Raw genomic sequence first — 19,503 nt, 5'->3', positions numbered from 1 at the left:
CGCCAGTCTTAGGGGCGAACGCCTTAGGTGTCACCGGCGGCGGCAGTATAAACTTAATAGGTGCCGACGCCTTTGGAGTTTTACTGACTGTCTTTGGGGGTGGAGTGGCCTTCGGTCCGACAGCTATAGCTTTCTCCTTAATGCGCTGCAGCGAGTCCGACACCTGCTTTGAAAAAGAGGCGGATGGTTGTGTTGACTCAATGGGGTTCTTAGAGCCACTGCTTGTTTTGGGCTCGAGGTCTTTGCTGACCTTTGCTTAGTCGAGTCGGCGTTTAGGATCGAGAATGTTCTGTTTCGAGTTCTTTGTTTGTGTCTACGGTCTTCGGCGCCGACTTCTTTGGGTCGATGTCCTTGACCTTCTTCTTCTGTGCCCCGGCCTTCGGCTCGACACCCTTTAGCGACCTCTCCGGGTCGATAGCACTCTTTTGTTTCGTCGGAGCAGATGGTTCAGAAGCCTTCGATCCGACCAAAGTAAGTTGTACTTTCGGTTTCGATTTTGTTTCTTGTGCTTTCGGTTTTGTAGTCACCGATGTTTTTTGTTTCGACTTCGATCGATCAACCGATGGCTCTTTTGAATTGCCCGTAGCCGGGCCCTGAAGCGAGGCTGTAGAAGTATGCGTTTGATCTTGGGCAAGGCCTTGTGGCGATCCCTCGACCTGAGCCTTATAGAGTGTTCTAGTCTCGGACCCCATACCAACGGTTGGGCCTAGCTCCTCGCTCGAGCTATCTACTACGGCCCCAAAGGCCTCATCGTCGTCTCCTACCTCGTCGACGTCTTCATTTTCGACCATCTCCTCATCCTCTGCGTCATAACTGGAGTCAATCTCTGATGCAGGATCCGACAGGTTCCCTTGAACCTCCTGCTAGACTCCCTTATCTTCCTCAGCATCGAAGATGTTCACCGGGTCAGGTGCCGTCTGCTGGGCTTCCTTCCTTCCGCGAGTCGAAGGCGAAGTGTTTTCTTGGATCGGAACCGCGAACAAGCCATACAGCTGGCTTCATCGTGATCCGGCGACAGGCACTTGTTGCACACCGGGTGGACATCGATGTGAGGATACTTGGAGTTGCAAACGGGACATCTCTTGAATGGGCTCCGTTCCATCATCGATCGTCTAGAAGGCTTCTGGCGTCGACCGGGCCTTTAGTGCTGAATAGCCACGCGGCTCTTCTTGACGTCCGGCTCGAGGATTGAGCTGGAACGAGTACTCGGCACCGATCACAAAGACAATACCGACGATACCTAGAGGCCTTTTGGCCAAATATAAAGTTTTCTATCGATTCCGAACTTGAGTTAACAAATATACATCCGAACCCAATGGCGGAAAAAAACAATCGGAGGATGGAGAGGATGCCCATGTGCACTGTAGTCCAGGGGAGGAGCCACCTATCTCGTGATACTTCGAAGACTCTTCCAGGACAACAATGTGGAATCATCTGGACCCAACACTAGGCGGCGATCTATGCACAGATATGAATTCCGCAGCCCACACGCCTCGAACCTGCTGTTCCCTGAGACAACAGGCTGCTCCCCTGCTAGGAAGTGTGAAGTGTTCAGTGTTCCCTAGGACAGTAAACAAGGAACTGTTGGTGGAAGGAAGTAGGACCTCCTCCAGCAGCATGACTACTGGGAAGTGGCCATACATGGCCTAGCTTCAAAGAGGCTACAGCCGCAGTGAAGCAAATGGCGATCATGCCATAGCCTGCCCACTCTTGTGTAGGCTGACAGGGTGACATCTCACAAGAGGGTACATTTGTTGTAGACCAGGCTTTCCAGGAGGAGCTCAGTATAGGGGTATACCCTAGGTATTTGTCCAGAGCTCCACACAGAGGTAAAAGACCTAAGCCATCTTGGATCCAGGCAGAGAATAGTATGCTGGGATTTTTTATTGGCCAAACCCTCAGAAAGTGATGTTAACTGGATAGTGAATCCTCTCCACCCAAAAACACAAAGAAGGCATAAAAGTGGCATCCCTTGCAGTGTCCTCTGATCACTACTCAACTGAAAAGAAGACAGGAGGAATACTATGACGCTACTCCCTGGATCCAGAAAAGAGAGGCTGTACTAAAGACAGGACTGCACAAGTTGCACCCGAGGGGCAAGCTAAGAGGACTGTGCCAGTTGTGCCCACTCGTGGGCTGGAACTCCACTTTTGCCAGGACAGAAGTGACTTCTAAGACTAGGTGGCTTGTCCCTGTTATGCATTAGGTTCACAGAAGAAAAGAAAGCCTGCACCCTTGAGAGTCTTGCTACCCAGAAACACCTGCCCACAACTACACGCCGAAATGCAGCCTAGGAGACTGAGCCCAAAACTATTTGAGGTACAAATTGATTAATATCCTGGGTAAAGAGTTCAATATAATCAAAAGAGTCCAAAGAGTGTCCTTAATGGGATTCTTCTTCCATTCTTTATTCGGATCAGGATTTTCAGGTATTCAATCCAGACCATCAACACTGCAATACACAATTGATGAGACGAATTTCTAGCCAACACGTGATTAGTCTGTTGGAAATATCCACAGACATCTTCAGGGCAAAGATATGTATGTTATAGTAAGGTTATCAAAATAATTAAGGCAGGGGCTCACGATCCAATTATGATCCCAAAGATATTAACTCTTGTTTCCAGGTAAGGTCGAGAAAAGCAGCTCCTGTCCCAAAAAGAGAGTACTCCTGTCGACCGGATGGCGACAGGAGTACTCTTTTGTACCCTCGTTTGCTTTTCCAGAATATTCTTGGGAGACCAGCCTATATTAATGGTATTGGATTTAACCTAGTCATGGGTGGCTACCTTTTAGGAGCAGAAGCCCTCACCCACCAATGGTAGCATGATTCATCAGTGGTCTTTGCTATTTGTTGGGCCAGCACTACAACATCCAACAGACCCCACAATGGAGCACTTTACGGAGAACGTTTTGTAATTAGTCTTTCCTATCTAGTGGCCCAATGATGAAACCTGCCACCATCCGTGGGTGAGGACTCGTGCAGCTAAAATGGAGCAACCCTTTATGACAAAGTTGGGTACAGTACCATAATATATGCTGGACTCCCTATATTATTCGGGACCAGCACACTCTTAGTTTTTTGATCTATGTCACATAGGGGGGACGTGTGCCGGACCAATATACCTCTCGGCCCCTCTTGCATTTGAAAGAGCTGTTCAACTCCCACCAAGGACTAAACTTCAAAATACAAATGTCTTGTATATACTTAATGCACAGGATCAAAAGAATCATTCAAGTCAGCTATCACTCTAAACATTCATTGGTTTCTCATACCTGTTTCACAGCAGGATCTGTTTCATGAACATTACGCACTGGTTTATTTGGCTGCATTGGCTTTGGTTTGCCAAGAAAGTTCAATCCTGCTGGTCAGAAAATTAAAGGTGCTCAGGTAAAGAAGAAACCACATTACATTATAACAGATGGCTTTTTCTAGGAAATAACTAAATTAAGCAGGTGATAAAAATGAGTAACCACAAGTTGATCAGATTATATTTTAGTGGTAACTGCATATTAGACGTTTTAGAAGGACAGAATCACTACTCACCTGCAACATTAAATGTTCCTTGCATGGCTTCAGATGAGAGAATGTAGAATCTGGAGAAACTCATTACCTCACATGCCTCCACTACAGGGAGAAAGTCTAGAATAGATCCTGCATTTTAGATCTATAAATAGGTAGCCAACAATATTATATTTTTATAGAGTAAATGTGGAACAAAATAGTTTAAATAGGAGTTATCCTCCAGTTTCCTAAACCACGAGGTCCAATTCTGTTGAACACTAAAACCATTGAAGAAAATGTTACTTACTGTAATCCTGATTCTGTATCGGTGATATCCCCATGGAGTCAACCATCTGCGTAGAGGAACCTAGGTACACTGTTGATAAATCATGTTGAAAAGGAAAATGCTACTTACACAGTATGGATAAGTTACTTACCTGTAATCCTAGTTCTCTTCCAGGGGTATCCTCATCAAAGTCATAAGCACTGAATATTCCCGCCCATGTGCGGGACCCCGGAAACAATATAAAAATATATATGTATAAAACACATATCTCGCTCCACATATATGTATGTACATATATCATTTTTCTCACATCAATGCAGCCCCAAAACTGAGGCTAAACAATGCAAACACATATACATAAACTGCAATTAGTAAGGAATCAAAAAACACATTAGGTCAAAAAACTCTTGAACTTTGTGTTTTAATGAGTCAAACCACTCATAAATCCTGAAAATTGCTTATAAATAGACATTGTTAGCCCTCAGGCTGCATTGCAAAACAATATCATAGAAAATGAAACCATTTTCACAATAACTGGCACTGTGCCTTTAAGGCAGCCCTGACCCCAGGCTTCCCATCATGCCTCAGGGGTGACAGTTAGGTCAGTTGTTCTTTGCATAACCCTGAAGACAGGGCTCACCACAAGATTGAAAACAAAACCAGTACCAAATCTCATTTACCTGGGGAGGCGGGTGGGTTGCTTATGACTTTGATGAGGATACCCCTGGAAGAGAACTAGGATTACAGGTAAGTAACTTATCCTTCTCTTCCAGGGGATCCTCATCAATAGTCATAAGCACTGAATAGAATAGCAAGCCCATCAACCACCTGCAGGTAAATGAGAAGTACATGACCCAACCAATCATAACAGCCAAAAGAAACTAGCTGTTAAACAGATTCCTCAGGGAGGCCTGGCCCACCTGGGTATCTGCTCTCGTGTCAGAATCTAGACAGTAATGTCTGGTAAATGTATGGACAGACCTCCAGGTCGCCGCTTTACAAATCTCAGACATGGGCACATCCTGCAGGTAAGCCGCCGTGGCTGCTCTACCTCTAGTAGAATGCGCCTTAGGGGAACCCCCTAAAGTCTTCCGTGCCAATTGGTAAGCAAGCTTGATACACGAAACGATCCACCTGGAGATAGAACGTTTCAAGGCTGCATGACCAGTCCTGATCGAACCGTAGTTAACAAACAATTGATCAGACTGTCGAATAGACTTGGACCTGTCCAGATAGAACTTTAAAACCCTTTTCAGGTCCAGAGAGTGTAACGCCCTCTCAGCTGGAGTAGAGGGATTAGGAAAAAAAGTGGGTAAAGAGATAGACTGATTGACATGAAAATCAGACACCACTTTAGGCAGGAAAGAAGGATGCGTTCTAAGCACCACTCTGTTCAGATGAAAAACCGTATACGGTTCTTTAGTACATAGGGCCTGAATTTCGCTCACCCTACGGGCTGACGTAATCGCTATCAAAAAAGCCGCTTTCCAGGAAATATGCTGTAAAGAAGCTTTATGAATAGGCTCAAAAGGTGAACCCATCAATTTTGATAGGACTAGGTTCAGCTCCCAAGGCGGAGCAGGAGGCCGAACAGGAGGGTACACTTTCTTTAGACCCTGCAGGAAATCTTTTACTGCAGGAAGCTGAAAAAAAGAAGTTTGTGAAGGTGATCGCCTATAAGCTGTAATAGCGGCTAAATGCACCTTAATGGAGTTAAACTTCAAACCTGCTTTAGTCAGGTACAACAAGTATGGGAGAACTGCTTCTTCCTGACTTTTAATCGGATTGTGACCATTCTGCATGCACCACATATAGAATCTCTTCCACTTGCATGCATACGAATGTCTAGTGGAAGGACGTCGTGATTCCTTCAGAATGGCCATGCAGTCCTGTGGCAGCCCTAGGTGTCCGTACTGTATGACCTCAGGAGCCAAGCTGCCAAGTTCAGTGACGGAAGGTTGGGATGGTGAATCCTCCCGTTCATCTTCGACAACAGGTCCTGCCTGCATGGAAGCCTCTTGTGAGGAGACACTGATAGGTGAAGTAGGTCTGTGTACCACCATTGTCTCGGCCAGTCGGGTGCAATCAGGATCATCGTTGTGCACGAGTGGTTCAGCTTGCTCACCACCTTCGGGATCAGCGGAAGGGGTGGGAAGGCGTACACAAACTGCCCCGACCAGTCCATTAACAGAGCATTCCCCCTCGTTCCTGGTCGATAGAACCTGGAGGCGAAGCTTGCGCATTTGGTGTTTGTCGTCTGCGAAGAGATCTATTGAAGGACGACCCCAAGACTGGAAAATGTCGTCTAGCACTTCGTCGTTGAGAACCCAGTCTTCTCTGTCTTCGAAGTGCCGACTTAGAGCGTCCGCCCTCACGTTCTGCTCTCCTGGGAGGTGGACTGCCTGAACAGACAACTTGCGAGCTAGAAGCCAATGCCAGATGCGCTGAGCTTCCAGAGACAGAGTCCTTGAGCGTGTTCCTCCCTGCTTGTTTAAATAGTACATCGTGGTGGTGTTGTCCGTCTGTACTAGAATCATTTTTTCTTGAAGCGAGGGAAGGAACGCTTTGAGAGCCAGGTGAACCGCTCTCAACTCCAGCAAGTTGATATGATAAGTGCTTTCCTTGGGAGACCACAGACCCTGCACTTGTAGGGGTCCCATGTGCGCTCCCCATCCTTGCAATGATGCATCTGTGATGATCGTTTGTGTTGGAGGCGGCTGATGGAAGAGAACTCCCATCTGCATGTTCTGTCTCTTTGTCCACCATTGGAGGGAAGATTGAGCAACCTCCGACAAAGTGATCCGATCGTCCCACTGATCTGAGTGTTGGTCTCATTTGTCCTCCAGATCCTGCTGAAGAGGACGCATCCGAAGTCTGGCGTTCGGTACTAGGAAGATGCAGGAAGCCATCGAACCCAAGAGCGAGGCTATCTTCTGCACCTTCTGGGTCCTGTGGAGAAGAACTTGCTGGCACTTGAGAGCTATCGAAAACTGTCTCTCCTCCGAAGGAAACACTTTTCCTACTTCGGAGTCTAGCAGAGCTCCTAGGAAGTGGATCCTCTGAGTTGGTTGTGAGACAGACTTGTTGAAATTGACATGCAGGCCTAGACGTTGACAAAGTTCTATGCATGTCTTGAATTGATTCCTTACATTGCCTGGAGTTGGACCTTTCAACAGCCAATCGTCTAAGTATGGGTATACGAAGACTCCCCTGCGGCGTAGAGCTGCCGCCACCACTGCGACACACTTGGTGAACACTCTGGGAGCCGACTTCAACCCAAACGGGAGGACTTTGAACTGGTAGTGAGAGGTCCCCACCCGGAACCGAAGGAATCTTCTGTGATCTTGCCGTATTGGAATATGGAAGTACGCATCTTGAAGGTCCATCGAACACATCCAGTCCCCCTGCCTGAGATGTGGATATATCTGATGAAGCGCCAACATGCGAAACTTTTCTTTTCGTACATGCAGATTGAGTGTTCTCAAGTCCAGAATGGGCCTGTATTCTTCCTTCTGGCCCTTTTTTCTGACCAGAAAATACCTCGAGTACACTCCTTTCCCCCTCTGTGACACCGGAACTCTCTCGATGGCTTCTTTCTCGAGGAGTGTAGCTACTTCTGCTTTTAACCTTTGTAGCTGGTGACTTGATGTTGACATCGGGGAAACGTGCGGAGGTAGACGATGGAAACGAAGACAGTATCCATTCTGCAGCGTAGACAACACCCATTGATCTTTGGTGATGGACTGCCACTCTTTTCTGTGATGCGCAATGCTTCCCCCCACTGGAGTGGGTAACGGCGCTGGGGGAAGTGAAAACTCCTTGCTTCTGCTGCGCTTTATTGAAGTTGTTGCCTTGGCGCTGGTTTCCATTTCCCTTGGAATTGCCCTTGCCTTTGTACTGTGTCTTTTGTTGGCCTTGTTGGTTCTGGCCTTTCTGCCATTGAGGGGTTTGAACCCTCTGCTTCGAATAACCCTTGTTGTTCGAACGGAATTTCTTCTTAAATTCCTTTTTCTTCTCGAGTCCCACCGCTTTGAGCGTGTCTAACTCGGTCTTCATCCGCTGCATTTCTTCATCCGCACTCGCTCCAAAGAGAGATGTGCCTGAAAAAGGAAGGTTCAGGATTCTTGCTTGAGCCTCCGGTTTTAATGCTGTGAGGCGTAACCAAGATGTTCTTCTTGCTGTTACTCCGTGCACATAGCCATGTGCCGCTAGAGTTGCCCCATCTGCTGCTGAACCTATAATCTGGTTGGAGACTTGACTGCCCTCCATCAGAACCTCCTCAAAGTCCTTACTGTCTTCTTCAGGGAGCTTTGCGGTAAATCTCTGAAGAGAGTCCCACAGAGACCTGTCATACCTGCCGAGCAGGGCCTCCGCGTTAGAAACCTTGAGGAAAGAGGCCGAGGTGTTACACACCCTTCTCCCCCATGAGTCCTGCACCTTGCTGTCCTTATCCGGAGGTACCGTGGATGAGGAAGCCACCGCATTGGATTTCCTTGCCGCCGTAATGATCACTGAATCTGGCGGGGGATCAGCTTTGAGGAACAGAGGATCCTCTTCCGGAGGACGATACTTTTTGAGAATCCTCGCTGGAACGGACTTCACCGCTGCCGGAGTGAGGAAGACTTCATTCACATGATCCATTATACCCGGAACCAGCGGCAACAAAGGTTTGGGTGCTGATCTGTGTTGCAGGGTTTCGAATATGACAGTCGTCTTGACTTGTGGAGCTGTCATCGGCACTCCCAGTTTCAGGGCTCCCCTGCCCAAGATATCTTGGAACGAGAAAATATCCTCAGTTGGAGACACCCTTGAGCGTGGACTGTTTTTAAGAGTCGGGGAGTAATCCCTGTGCGATCGTGTTCTCGACGAACTTGAAGAACTACTTGCCCTCCTGGACCTAGTTCTTCTGCTAGAACGCGTCTTGGAACGAGATCTCTCTCTGTGACGAGAATGCCTCCTGCTTGAGTGTCTAGAACGAGACCTTTCGCTGCGGGGAAGAGGATGGTCTCGATATCGTTTTAGGCGCTCTGCCGTCTCCTTGTCCTTTGCCCAGTGGTGAAGGGGTCTATTCCACCTTGGGGAAAGATGAACCGAAGGGGATTTGTGGACGGGATCCCTCTCAGGTGTACGCGACAGTAGAGGTCGTTCCGTTCGATCCTGTTGCGATCTTGCAGGTGATTCGGACCTCCCCCTGTTAGATGCGCCGCTCCGTCCATCCGAGGATCTCCGAGATGATGAGGATGATGAAGAAAGGCTCACCAGAGATCCAGAAGGAGATCTTGAGCGAGATCTTTCTTCTGCAAGTCTCCGTCTCTTGGCGGGGGGATCCTGCACTGGAGATTGTTCCACCTCCGCAGCCGATGCTGAGCCTGGAGAACCCAACTGTGGCTCCAGGGCATGAGTCTGGACTAACAAGTCACTTTCCTTGTCTCGAACCACCTCCTTTGATTTTGTAGGAGTAACGGTCTTTGTTAGCGAAGAACTTCTCTCCCTAGATCTTTGCTGACCCCTCGGCGGCGGTTGTATCGACGCCGAGCAGGAAGACGCTCCCTCGACGTCGACCGTGATTTCTCCGTCGACCTCGGGTGGCGATGGCTGTCCTTCGACGTCGAAGGCTGTCTGCTCGACGTCGATGGAGGCTGTTTCGACGCCGATCGTCGTTGATTTGACGGCGACTGGGCGTGCCTAGACTCCAAATGCCGCTCCGACGTCGAACGCTCTCGTCCAGGCGTCGACGTTGGCTGCATCGACGTCGACCGATGATGTGTCGACAGAGGCTCCCTCGACGTCGAACCACCATGGCTAGTCGCCGACGGAGGATGGCTCGACGCCGAACGTCGATGGACCGACGTCGACGGAGAATGCCTCGACGTCACAGCATGACGATGCTGCTTCGACGTCATACGGCTCGCCGTCGAGCTCTTCCGCTGCGACGGCGACCTGTCCCTCGACGCTGATTGAAGCGGAGGTACCTTCGATGTAGACGCTGAAGACATCTTCGTCGCCGTCGACTGCTTCTCCAACGCCGATCCCGACGTCGAATGCGAACCAGTCGGGGCTCCTCTCGACGTCGACCGCGTCTTCCGACTTTTCTGCTTCTTGGGAGATCTTCCTCTCAGAAAGTCCATAAGCTCTAATCCTCTCTCGATCCTTAAGAGTCCTGGAAGATAAAACCTGGCAGTGTTCACAGGTTTTAGAGGAATGAGAGTCTGGTAGACACAGGATACAGACTGAATGAGAGTCAGTCTTTGCCTTTTTCCTTCCACATGAAGGACAGTTGTTGAAGAGAGAAGGCATTTTTTTACAGGAAAAATACCTTTTTTAAACACAAAAAGTGTTCAAACAGCACTCTGTCTAAAAGACGTCGAGTGAAGCCAAAAAATCTAGTAAAAGCAGTATTTTCTTGACAGAAAGTCAAAAGAAAGGGAGCTGTTTCACCAGGGTCCTGACTGAAGGAGCCGGAAAGAACAACTGACCTAACTGTCACCCCTGAGGCATGATGGGAAGCCTGGGGTCAGGGCTGCCTTAAAGGCACAGTGCCAGTTATTGTGAAAATGGTTTCATTTTCTATGATATTGTTTTGCAATGCAGTCTGAGGGCTAACAATGTCTATTTATAAGCAATTTTCAGGATTTATGAGTGGTTTGACTCATTAAAACACAAAGTTCAAGAGTTTTTTGACCTAATGTGTTTTTTGATTCCTTACTAATTGCAGTTTATGTATATGTGTTTGCATTGTTTAGCCTCAGTTTTGGGGCTGCATTGATGTGAGAAAAATGATATATGTACATACATATATGTGGAGCGAGATATATGTGTTTTATACATATATATTTTTATATTGTTTCCGGGGTCCCGCACATGGGCGGGAATATTCAGTGCTTATGACTATTGATGAGGATCCCCTGGAAGAGAAGCATCTGTTCATGGCATGTAAAGCTGTAGATTCACATGCTGTGCATAAGTCTGCCATCTAGTGTTGGGCCCGGACGTTTGCACTTTGTTTTTGTTCGAAGAAGTCTTTTCCAGTCAGGAGGTAGGTGACTGCTCCTTTCGGTGATTTGTTTTCCCGCAGAGGCTGACAATGGAGTTAGTAAGAGCAGAATAGAAATGTCCATGTGTAGGTATCTAATTAAGATAGTAATGGAACAGGTAAGCTGGGAGGTGGGTGGGCGCATGTGAATCTACAGCTCTAAATGCCAAGAACAGATGCACACTGGGTAAGTACCATTTTCCGTTCGAGGCTTGTGAGTTGTAGATCACATGCTGTGCATAAACTATACAGCAGTAATCTCCCAAAGCTGTGGCTAACCTGCAGCTGTTGCAGTGGTTTGAAATAGTGTACGTAAAACTGCCTAGCCTACATTAGCTTGTTGTCTGGCTAACACATCTACACAATAGCGTTTTGTGAATTTGTGTGGTGCAGACTATGTTGCAACTTTACAGATGTCAGCTATGGGAATATTTCCTAAAAAAGCCATAGAAGCCCCGAGTTTGCGAGTCGAATGCGCTCTAGGGGGAATTGGTAAAGTTCTCTTTGCTTTTCATAACATGTTTGAATACATTTGGCTATTCACCGTGCAACACCTGATTTAGAAATGGAATTGCCTTTGTGTGGTGAAGCAAACGCAACAAAAAGTTGTTTAGAGTTAGGAAAAGGTTTTGTCCTTTGTTTGAAATACAGCAATACTCTTAACATCTAAAGTGTGTAGAGCACATTCTGCCACAGAATAAGGTTGAGGAAAGAACCCAGGCAACTCAACAGGTTGGTTGATGTGGAAGGCAGAATCTACTTTAGCTAAAAATTCAGGATTAGTGCGAAGAACCACTTTGTTTTGGGTTACTTGTAAAATGGTTCTTCTGTGGATAATGCCTGATGCTCACCCACTCTCCTGAGTGATGCGATAGCAATGAGGAAAGCAACTTTTCAAGTGAGAAATTGTAGTTCACATCTATGTAAAGGCACGAAGGGTGGACCAGTCAGCCTGGTAAGGCCAATATTAAGATTCCACACTGGGGCAGGTAGAAGTCTTGGAGGGATAACTCTTTGGAGTCCTTCCATGAAAGCCTTCACAGGCACAATGAAAAGGGATAGATATTATCTATTCTGAAGATAAGCGGCTATTGCAGCGAGTTGTAAGCATATAGAGGTGTATGCTAAATTTGAACGTTGAATAACATATTTTGAACAAAAGCATCAAGTGGGTTGATATGGTTATTACATTAATAACAAACCGCTTCCATTTTTCTGCATAGCAAGCTCTTGTAGTAGGTCTTCTGGCCTTTTTAATTTTATTCATACAGTCCGAAGAAAGATTCAGATAACCAAACTCTAGGATTTCAGGTGCCAGATCGCAAGGTTGAGAGGTTTGGGATCTGGATGTCTTATCTCTTCATGGCTCTGAGTGAGAAAACTGTGTGTGAGATGTAGCTGTTGAGGAACTACTGAGAGTTCTAACAGGGTAGTGAACCAGGGCTGGCGAGCCCAAGTTGGAGCGATCAGGATGAGGGATGTTTGCCTGAGCTTCTGAACCACTAGTGGAATGAGTGGGAGGCAGAAAAGTCTAGGCAAATACCCCGGATCAGTTCAGCCATAGAGCATTGCCTTTGGATAATGGGTGTGGATAACTAGAGGCGATGTTTGGGCATTTTGCGTTTAGGTATGTGGCAAACAGATCTAGGCCTGGAAAACCACCACATCTGAAAGAAAAAGGAGAACTTTGGGGAGAAGTTCCCACTCGTGGACGTGTTTTCTGTCTGCAGAGGAAATCTGCAATTTAATTGTTTACTCCTGGGAGGTGTTCTGCTAGGAGATACATTTTGTGATGAATGGCCCACCTCCAAATGTACTGTGCTAGGTGGGACAGTTGGTGTGTTCCTCCTGTTTTCTGTATATAATACATTGCAGGCATGTTGTCTGTACATATCAGGTCCGCTTTGCCTACCAGGTGAATGCGGAAGGCTTTGAGCGCTAGAAAGATTGCTAGCAGGTCTAGATGATTTTTGTGGAGTTGCTGGAGGTCAGACCCGGGACCAGGGTTCAATTCCCGACGCGGCAGGGTCTAGAGCCCAAAATGTCCACGGACTCGATAATTCTCACTTCGGTGCCTGCTCGAATCACGGGTTCACACTCTGCAACTCCGGGCAATAGCTTGCTTAATCTCCGCGGCGGGATGCCTGGCTTTCACCTTGGGGGTGCCCAGTATGGGTTATCTCACAGGGAAAAACCAGGACGGGTTCCCAAAGCAAGCGCTTAGAGACTGTTGGTGATAATGTGCCATATAAATATAAATTACAATTTCCTTTTGACTCCATAATCCCTGAATTGTGTGAATTTGGAGATGAGCTCCCCGAACATTGAGCGATGAGTCTGCTGTTAGCACGGTCTGTGGAACTGGGTCAATGAAAGGCCGCCCTTTTCAAAGGTTCTGTGGATTCCACCACTGCATAGAGCGAGGAGAGCGGCCGTCCACCAAAACTAGATCTGTCAATCAACCCCGAGACTGATTCCATTGGCATGCTAAACATTCTTGAAGGAGACGCATCTGAAGTCTTGCATAAGCAAGTATCATGATGCAAGATGCCATCATTCCTAGTAGTTGCATGAATACCTGAGCTGATAGTGAAAGATTGGTTTGAAATTTGAAAATGAGAGCCTGCATATTGTGAATTCTGGCTAGATTGGGACAAACTAGAGATTTTTGAGTATCTACAGTGGCCCCCAAAGGATGTTTGTGTATTGGAGGGTTGAAGATGGGACTTTGGCAGATTGACTGTAAATCCCAGGTGGTGTAGTAAGTGTACTGTTGTAGGAGTGTGCTGTTGGAACTTTGTGAGAGCTGACTTTGATGAGCCAGTAGTCTAAATATGGGAAGATGTGAACATGTCTTCGCAGATGTGCAGCGACTACTGCCAGACATTTGGTAAATACTGTGAGAGCAGTAGTTACTCAGAATACGAGCACTTTGAATTGATAACGTTGACCCACTATTACAAACCTGAGTTATTTGCGATGAGCAGGATATATTGGAATATGGAAGTTGGCTTCTTAAGTCCAGAGTGGACATAAAGTCGCCTTGTTGTAACAAAGGAAGTACCTGTTGGAGAGTGACCATACTGAAGTGATCTGATTGAATGTATAGGTTTAATTCTCAGAGGTCTAATATAGGCCTGAGAAAACTGTTCTTTTTGGGAATTAGAAAATAGAGAGATAATACCCCTGTCCCCTGATATTGTAGTGGGACTGGTTCTTAGCTCCTTTTTCCAGAAGAGATTGGACCTCTTGCTTGAGTAGGTGTAGATGTACTGGAGATAGTTTGTGTGTTCGTGGTGGAATGTTTGGAGGGTTGCTGGAAAGCTCCAGGCAGTAACCATATTGGATAATTTGTAAAACCCATGTGTCTGATGTGATTAAATTCCAGACTGAAAAATTGAGTTCGACGTCCCCCGACAGGTGTTGAATGATCGGGAGGAAGGGGAAACAAGTCACTGCTTATTTGTGGCTGGGGAAGTACGGGATTGTGTTGATGATCCTTTTGTCTGTTGTAATCTTTCTCCACTCCTGTATAAACATTTTTAATCTTCCTCCCACTGGTGTTACGTGCTCGTGGTCTTTCGGTGCGGGAGACTCTTGTTTTTTTTTTTGCTTTTGTGCTCCACCCTTTGAGGTTTTTTTATAGGGTGTGCACTATCAATGTGGCCGAGTCACTTGGAGCTGGTTTGCTGTCCACCCCTCCTGTTGTTTCCACGTCCACTCACCCTCCCGCGAAAGGACTGGCCCCTATGCTGGTATTGCCACTGCTGTTTTTGCTGGCCCTGCTGCGTATGGGTGTCGCTTTGGTGGGAATGTTGGAACGTCTGATGCGACGTTCCCGGATGGTTTCCCCCTCTCCAGTGTGGTCTCCGTGACGGGGTCCCTCTCTTCGCTCTTCTGAATTGCAAGGTCCCCATGGATCTTGCGGTGTCATTATCCTTTTTGAGCTGCGAGAGCTTGTCGTCCACTGGTGCCCCGAACAGAGTTTCACCGTTGAACGGAGTGTTCAGGATGTTGTGCTGCACCTCCGGTTTAAAGCCTGATATTCTGAGCCAGGCTTGTCTTCTTTCCGTGATGCCCAGCATCATCAGCCTGCTGGCCGTGTCTGCCCAGTCCAGTGCTGTTTTCAGGCAAGAGTTTACCAAGTTCTTCCCCTCCTCTACCAGGTGCGAAGCCCTTTGTTGGTATTCTTGAGGGGAGTGTTTCACCAACTGCCCCAGTTCCTCCATGATTTGGTAATGGTGTCTGTTGAGCAGTGCGTTCGAATTAGCCATGCGCCAGTGCATAGCGGCATTCCTTTCTATTTTTCTTCCTGTTAGGTCCATCCTTCTGCTCTCTTTGTCAGGGGGTGGGCCTGAAGTAGTTGGCACATTGGCCCTTCTTGCTGTTGCAGTGATGATGGAATCAGCAGCGACCGTCCCCTGTATGTAGGGTGCGTCCTTTGAGGAGTGCTTGTATTTTTTCCTCAGTCCTTGGCGTGACTGGTTTACAAGTAGCCGGCTCCTTGAATGACTCTTCCTTGCCCTTTGATGCTTTCAAGCATTGGCAGGTACTGGCTCCTAGTGTGCATAGGGAGTAGTGTTTCTACTAGGAAATCCCCTTTCGGCACTTCTTCCTCGAGCTTTACCCTGAACGCTGTTGCTGCGTTCTTGATGCATTCATTGTAAAGTCCAATGTTTTCTGGCGGTGAGGGCCTCGCTGGATGTGTCCACTCCCTCTTCTGGACTCTCGGTTTCGATGTCCTGCCACTCGACCTCCTGTGTATCCGAGTATGTAGATTCTTGGTAAACCCTCTGGTCGTTATCTCCTTCGTAATAGGGGGCATCATCTTCCTGATCTGCCAGATCTTCCAAGCTCTCAGACGCGGGTTCCTCGAATTCTTCCTCGACCAAATCTACTACTGGTGACTTGGGCCTCGAAGGATTGTGTAAGATTTAATTTTTTCTTTGAAATCTGTCTTTCGTTGCAGGATGTTCTCCATCTCTGCTAAGAGTCTCCACATCTTTCTTTCCATCTTCACCCCCTGGTCGGCGTCGAGTGGTTGTGCCGCTCTTTGGCGCGCTAGATGGCGTCGAGATGGTTTTCGGCGTCGAAGCTGGTTTCGGCGGCGAGGCTGTTTTCGGCGTCGAGACTGGTCTTGCGTCTTTCGTCGTCTACTTCGAAGAGGTTTTCGGAGTCGAGCGCTCCTTTACTTGGACGCTTTTCGACGACTTTAGTTGGTCTCCGTCCCTCGGCGCCAGGGAGTCCTTCTGTGAGGATCCGCTGGGCATGGATGTTGCTGCGGACGCCGAAGTTCTCGGCGTCGGCGCTTTCGGGGTTTTGCCCTTGTTTTTTCGAGAGTTTTGGGTAGACTGCCAAGAGTCTTTCGGGCCTATTTGGGTCGTCGAGTCTCCTACCTTTTCTGTAGTCTTCTTATTATCGGTCTCTGCGACTGTGTAGCCGATGTCGTCTTCGGCGACGTAATCCTCCAAGTCGGTCGAGAGCCCCAGGTCTCGAAGGGACGGTGGTTGGCCCTTGCCCTGCATGGTGTAGTTTGCAATTCTTTACCTCTCTCTCACTCGAAGGGTCTTTGGCAGGAATGCGGAGCAGGCGTTGCAGTCCTTGCTTACGTGGTCGATCGGCAGGCAGAGGGTGCAGACTGGGTGTTGGCCCTTCTGCGCGTACTTATGATGGCAGTTGTGGCAGAATTTGAATGGTGTGTTGTCCGTGTCTTGCGTTCAGGGTGCCCCCTGATTGCGCATTCTCCTCTGGACATCGAATTTGGTCTTCCTTAGTCTTCTCCAATGTTTTTACACCAACAACTCATCTTGCTTCTTCTCTCCTAATCTCTGGAGCCCTCTCGGGAACGATCCAGACCCAACGGTGGAAAAAAGAATCTGAAGATGGCGCCCAAGGGTGGGAGCTTCCGCAGGAAGCATGCCGACATCACAGGAAGATTTACAAAAGGGGGTGGTGATGAACAGAGTGTCTGAATTGAGCAGACCACTCTTACCCAGTCCAAAGATCAGGGCTTGATCCATCACCGTTATTTATAAGCAAACCGGGCCGAAGACGGCTGTAATGCCAGAAACCTGTCCCCGGGAGCTTGTTTCCTTCCCAGTGTAAGAATTGGCTTTTGTAGTTTGGTTTGCCCTGTTCCCATCATGCACTGGGACAGGAACAGACTAATTTGCATACAGCCAGGTTCTGAAACTGGGAGGGTGCAGTGAGCTAAAAAACGGTGTTGGATCTAGCCCTGATCTCTTGACTGGGTGAGAGCTTTCTGCTTAATTCAGAGACTCTGTCCCTCACCACCCCTTGTTGTAAATATTTTTGTCCACCCTAAGCGTGGAAGGGTATTCTCAGATGTGAGACCCTTGCTCATTGCACCATCAGGATTCAAGCAAACCGGGCCGAAGACGGCTGTAATGCCAGAAACCGGTCCCCGGGAGCTTGTTTCCTTCCCAGTGTAAGAATTGGCTTTTGTAGTTTGGTTTGCCCTGTTCCCATCATGCACTGGGACAGGAACAGACTAATTTGCATACAGCCAGGTTCTGAAACTGGGATGGTGCAGTGAGCTAAAAAACGGTGTTGGATCTAGCCCTGATCTCTTGACTGGGTGAGAGCTTTCTGCTTAATTCAGAGACTCTGTCCCTCACCACCCCTTGTTGTAAATAGACATCACAGGAAGGACACCAAAAGGTGAGACGTCTACTTCCACCTGGGCTACGAATTTTTTTTTAAAAAAACAATACTACGATTCCGGACCCAACCACTAGACCGCGGAATAATTCACAGCATAGTGAATCCAGAAAGATTCACGCTGCAAAAATGCCTTTGTTCCTTTCCTTGTGAGGTACCCGTTCTATTGCCTGTTTTGTTTGAAGTTCTTGAACTTCTTCCTGTAGTTGAGAATTCCCTTTGCGAATGTATCTTTGTTTTGGTCCTTAGTTGGGTGGTTTTTTGGTTAGCTCTATGAAGTAACCGTATTGTATTATGTTTAACATCCATTTGTCCGTTGTTATTTTCTTCCATTCTTGGAGGAACATTTTTAGTCTGCCTCCCTGTGGTGTGGTGTGTTGAATGAACTGTTCGCATGCTAGTATCGGAATTTGTGCAGGTTGTAATGCTATGGGTACACTTTGTGAGGTTTTCTTCAAGTGTGCCCTTTTTGGAGTGCAGTCACTTGGTGGTAGTTTGTGGACCACCTCTTTGCTTTTGTTGGCCCCTTCCCCATGGGCGCCCATGAAAGGACTGTCTACCCTGCTGGTACTGCCAGTTTTGTTGTTGGCCCAGCTGTTGTGGCTCTGGATGAAACACCTCTCCGTTTTGCAAGGAGAGTAGGTCTTTCCTTCTCCCAAATCTGTGTGGTGCACTCGGTCATCTCCATAATCTGCGAATACCAGGTCTGTCTGGCCCACTGTGGTGCCACCAGTATCAGGGTCATGTTGCTCATCCTGCACTTGCTGAGTACCTTGTGTATCAGGGGGATCGGCGGAAAAGCGTAAGCAAATGTCTTTGACCAGCTTATCCATAGCACAGTGACCCTTCCCCTGGTTGCCTGGATGCGAAGTGCTGGCATTTTGCATTCTGACGTGTTGCAGATAGGTCTATCGATGGTGTTCCCCCACCTGTCAAACAGTCTCCTTATCTCTTGGGCATTGAGCTCCCATTCGTGTGAAGCCGATGTCTGTCTGCTTAGCCAGTCTGCTAACACGTTGTCCTTCCCTGCCAGGTGAATCGCCAGTAGGTCTATTTTCAGTGGGATGGCCCATCTCCATATTTCCTGCGCTAGTTCTGACAGCGGGGCTGATTGCATCCCTCCCTGCTTGTTTATGTAGAACAGCACTGTTGTGTTGTCTGTCTGGATCAACACTGTTTGGTTGTACAACTTTGTCTGGAATGCCTTTAGTGTGAGGAAAACGGACTTTAGTTCCAGGTAATTGATGTGTTTGACCGCATCCGTTGGTGTCCAGACACCACACCCTGAGTTTTTTCATGTGTGCTCCCCATCCCTTCTGGGATGCGTCTGTGGTGATGGTCACAGTTGGTGGTGTCAGAGGCTTCCCTTTTGTTAGGTTTCCTTTGTTCTACCATGATATATCCTCGTGCACTGCGTTCGTTACAACCACCAGATCCTTCGAACAACCTGTAGCTTGTGACCATTGGTCCTGTAGCCACTCCTGGAGTGGTCTCATGTGGAGTCATACATTTGGCACTATGTGTATGCATCATCTTGCTCGCCGTCCTCACTGTCAGAGCATGCCCCTTCTGGTAGAGGTGTGCTTCCTTCAACAGCGCCTGCGTTCTCTTGTCGCTGGGGAACACCTTCTCGTGTACGGTGTCGATCTGAGCACCCAGGATTTTTTTTACTTGTTCTGGGTTCATTGAGGATTTTCCCAAGTGGATGGAGAAACCCAGGGCCATCAGCGTGTCTGTCACTCGCTGTGCGTGCAGTTTGCATGTCTTGTATGACCATGCCTTTTTTAGCCAGTCGTCCAGGTAAGGGTATACGTGGATCCCTTCCCTCCTTAAGTGTGCTGCGACTGCTGCAAGGCACTTTGTGAATACCCGTGGTGCTGATTTCAGTCCGAATGCCAGTGTTGTGAATTGATAGTGATCTGTGTTGATGACAAATCTTAGCAGATGTTTGTGCCGCCTGTTTATTGGGATGTGCAGGTAGGCATCTTTGAGGTCTAT

General features: G+C 47.8%; 1 protein-coding gene across 2 annotated transcripts in view; it reads right to left on the bottom strand.

Moving 5' to 3' along the window:
• Positions 1-19,503, bottom strand: part of LOC147722731 (uncharacterized) — a 488,139-nt gene that overhangs the window by 153,257 nt on the left and 315,379 nt on the right. Inside the window, exon 18 of one of the 2 annotated variants that reach the window (XM_086965201.1) lies at positions 3,277-3,365. In XM_086965201.1, coding sequence (XP_086821327.1) covers positions 3,277-3,365 — 89 coding nt within the window. The remainder of the gene's footprint in view (positions 1-3,276; positions 3,366-19,503) is intronic. The other variant, XM_086965202.1, reaches the window with a different exon arrangement.

Source organism: Lissotriton vulgaris, chromosome 4_1 (genome assembly GCF_964263255.1).
Source record: "Lissotriton vulgaris chromosome 4_1, aLisVul1.2, whole genome shotgun sequence".
Lineage (NCBI taxonomy): Eukaryota > Metazoa > Chordata > Amphibia > Caudata > Salamandridae > Lissotriton > Lissotriton vulgaris.
Note: the sequence above shows the minus strand (reverse complement) of the source record. Positions and strands in the feature narration are given on the sequence as shown.